Raw genomic sequence first — 3,236 nt, 5'->3', positions numbered from 1 at the left:
GAGAGAGAGAGAGAGAGACAGAGAGAGAGAGACAGAGAGAGGGAGAGAGAGAGGGAGGAAGGGAGAGAGAAAGAGAAAGGGAGAGAGAGAGAAAGAGAGAGAGACAAACAGACAGACAGACAGAGATAGAGAGACATAGACATAGGGAGAGAGAAAAAGAGGGTGGTTAGTGGGTGTTCTGGTTTAGGTTGCTTCCTCTTTCCAATCAAGGTTCTATCGTCATAATTTTTCCTACTCTTCTCTGTATATTACTCTCTAGTAACATCTATAATCTTTGGCATTTATAGAACATATTCATGCTGTAAATGTTGTAAAGCGGGTGATTGGAGGGCGCTATTGGTAGGTCCTACTTCTTTTATTTTCCCGTCTTATTTCTGTCTGTCTGTCTGTCTTATTTTTCCCCAGCCTTTATTAACCATTATTGTGTCGATATGCTATTCTTTTTTTCAAACAAACACAGCAAGTACCGTAAAACTAAAACTCTTACTAAAACAGTAAAACAATTGTCTCTGCGAAGGCACTATAATATGCTCCTTATTGTGTCGTTGTGCGTGTCGTTTTCTAACAAACAAATAAACAAACAAACAAACGCACTAACAAACAAACAGACAAACACACAAAACAACAAATACCTTAAAAATAAGACTCTTTTACTGAAACTATAAAACATTGTCCGTTCTCAGAAACCCTCATCCTCCCATTATTGTGTCGATGTGCTTCTCTTTATTCAAGCAAACAAATTAACAATTAATCACCGCAAAATACCGTAGAACTAAACGATTGTTAATACAATAAAATAATCGTTTCTGCTCAGGCACTATCATCAGCCCATTATTGTGTCGATGTGCTCCTCTTTATCAAATAAAAAACCAAATAATCAATCAATCAATCAAACAAACAAACAAACAAACGAACCAACAAACAAGCAAATACAATAAAAATAAAATTCTCTTACAAAACCAATAAACCAATTGTCTGTTATCAGGCATCATTATCTCCCCATTATTGTGTCGATGTGCTTCTCTTTATTCAAGCAAACAAACAAACCAACAAACGAGCAAGCAAGCAAGCAACCAGCCATCCAGCCAGCCAAACAAACAAATAAACAAACAAAACAACAAATATCGTAAAACTAAACTCTTACTGAACCAAACCAATAAACCAATTGTCTGTTCTGAGGCACCATCATCTACCCATTATTGTGTCAATGTGCTTCTCTTTATCCAAACAAACAAACAAACGACCAACCAACCAACCAGCCAGCCAGACAAACAAACAAACAAACAAACAAACAAACAAACAACCAGCCAACCAGACAAACAAACAAACAAACAAATACCGTTAAACTCTTACTAAACCAACAAAACAATTGTCTGTTCTCAGGCACCATCATCTGCCCATTATTGTGTCGATGTGCTTGTCTTTATTCAAACAGACCTACAAACAAACAAACAAACGAACGCAACAAATACCGTAAAACTAAAACTCTTACACAAACAATAACACTGCTCAGGCACTATCATCTGTTCATTATTGTGTTGATGTTCTTCTCTTTATTCAGACAAACAAACAAACAAACAAACACAACAGATAACTGAGTTGATAGTGCCGTAAAACACCTACTCAAACTCAACCTGAAACACAACAAATACCGTAAAACTCCTACTAAACCAATCAACCAATAATTGTCTGTGTTCTCAGGCACCATCATCTGCCCGGCCACCGAATGTTTCGTTCACTGGAGAGACGCCGGCTCCCAGTGTGAATGGGGACTCAACTTCTCCACAGCCACCGACGCTCAACGCTTCAGAGACTGCTGCTCGGTAAGTTTGTTTGTAGGCCTATAAAAAAAAAATTCGTCTCAGGCGTCTGTTTTATTGTCATCGTCGTCTTCGTCGTCGTTGTCTTTGTTGCTGTCGTTCGTCGATCTTTGTAATAGTTGGTCGTCGTCATCATCATCATCATCATCATCATCATCATCATCATCATCATCATCATCATCGACATTTCCTCCTTGCACGCATGCACCAATAAAGCTTCCATCTATTATTTTTCGCCTCATGTACCTATTGTCAATGTAAAGAGAAATTACAACGTACAACAAAACGAAAGTACATATTATCCAACATGAAAGCACGAAATGACAAAAAAGACAGAAAATATCCTAAGAACTTGACGGCTTGAGATCTCGATTCTCTGTTCGCTGATTGGTTAACCCGTCTGAGAGTCAACCGGCCGTGCTGGGGGCCGGAAATCCGGTGACCTAGTTTTTTTGTGAAGTGGACCAACGGGTCGTCGCTGCTTACTGGGGCCTGGAGATTGACCAACGGTTGCTGTTAAAGTGTTGTAGTAGGCGATGATTGGAACCGGCGCTTCCTTCCGATTGCTACTCTAGGCTTGTTGTGCTGTGCCAGACCGGCCTCAGGCCGAGACGGACAGGCTGTCTTTTCGCTTATTGAAAAAAATAGAGAGTGGGGGAATTTGAGGAGAATGGTGGTGAAGAATGAAGACAGGAAGGGTATGGGTGATTGTAGGTTGCTGTGGTGTGGTTAGCTCCCTCTTTCCTGTTAAACAAGTCCTCTCGGCTTTTATTTCTCCTCCTCCTTTTTTGTGTTTGTTACTCTTGTAAGACGATAGGATAGTCGGTGATCTGCCGTAAGCTGACAAAACGCCTTTCTAAAAATTCACAGCAGTTTCGAGATGTAGAGGCTTTTTGCGTAACTATTTAAAAAAAAGAGTTCTTCCGAAATTTGAATACTAATTCATGCAATAACTTGTCACAGTTTCACTTTGATTTTTTTTTTTTTTACACTAGTTCGGTTACTGATTAGGCTTTCGATTTAGCAAGTAAAAAAAAAAAAAGATCTTATGACAACGGTTAAGAAAATAGGGCTGGGAGGTGCGATTACTTTTCTATTTTGACTGGCTTTGCATAGACCGTTGTACCAAGAGTAGTGTAGGGCAGAAGAAAGAGAGGCAGACCAAAGAAATGATGAACCGAACATATCACTAACGGGACAAAAAACCTTTTGGTTGAGACCTTTGCCCCGGCATACAACTGAGGAAATGGGAGCCATTTAAACAATTTATTTTAAAGGTAATAGAAACAGCCAGAAGGTTCTGCCACGAGAGTTTTAGAAAAAAGAAGAGGGGCGGGCTTAGATCTTTCCTGTCAGGAGAAAAGCGTAACCTATGCAACTAAGTCCTGGTGAAGAAGAAGAAGAAGAAGGAGGAGG

General features: G+C 39.7%; 1 protein-coding gene across 1 annotated transcript in view; it reads left to right on the top strand.

Annotated features, from left to right (window-relative positions):
• The window catches only part of LOC101854669 (sialidase), a gene marked incomplete at its 5' end in the record, with an annotated part of 26,682 nt that overhangs the window by 8,001 nt on the left and 15,445 nt on the right, over positions 1 to 3,236 (top strand). Inside the window, 1 exon segment of the mRNA XM_013087975.2 lies at positions 1,702 to 1,823. Coding sequence (XP_012943429.2) covers positions 1,702 to 1,823 — 122 coding nt within the window.

The sequence above is a fragment of the Aplysia californica genome, unplaced genomic scaffold (genome assembly GCF_000002075.1).
Source record: "Aplysia californica isolate F4 #8 unplaced genomic scaffold, AplCal3.0 scaffold00665, whole genome shotgun sequence".
Classification (NCBI taxonomy): Eukaryota; Metazoa; Mollusca; class Gastropoda; order Aplysiida; family Aplysiidae; genus Aplysia; species Aplysia californica.
This window is presented reverse-complemented; position numbering and strand designations above follow the sequence as displayed.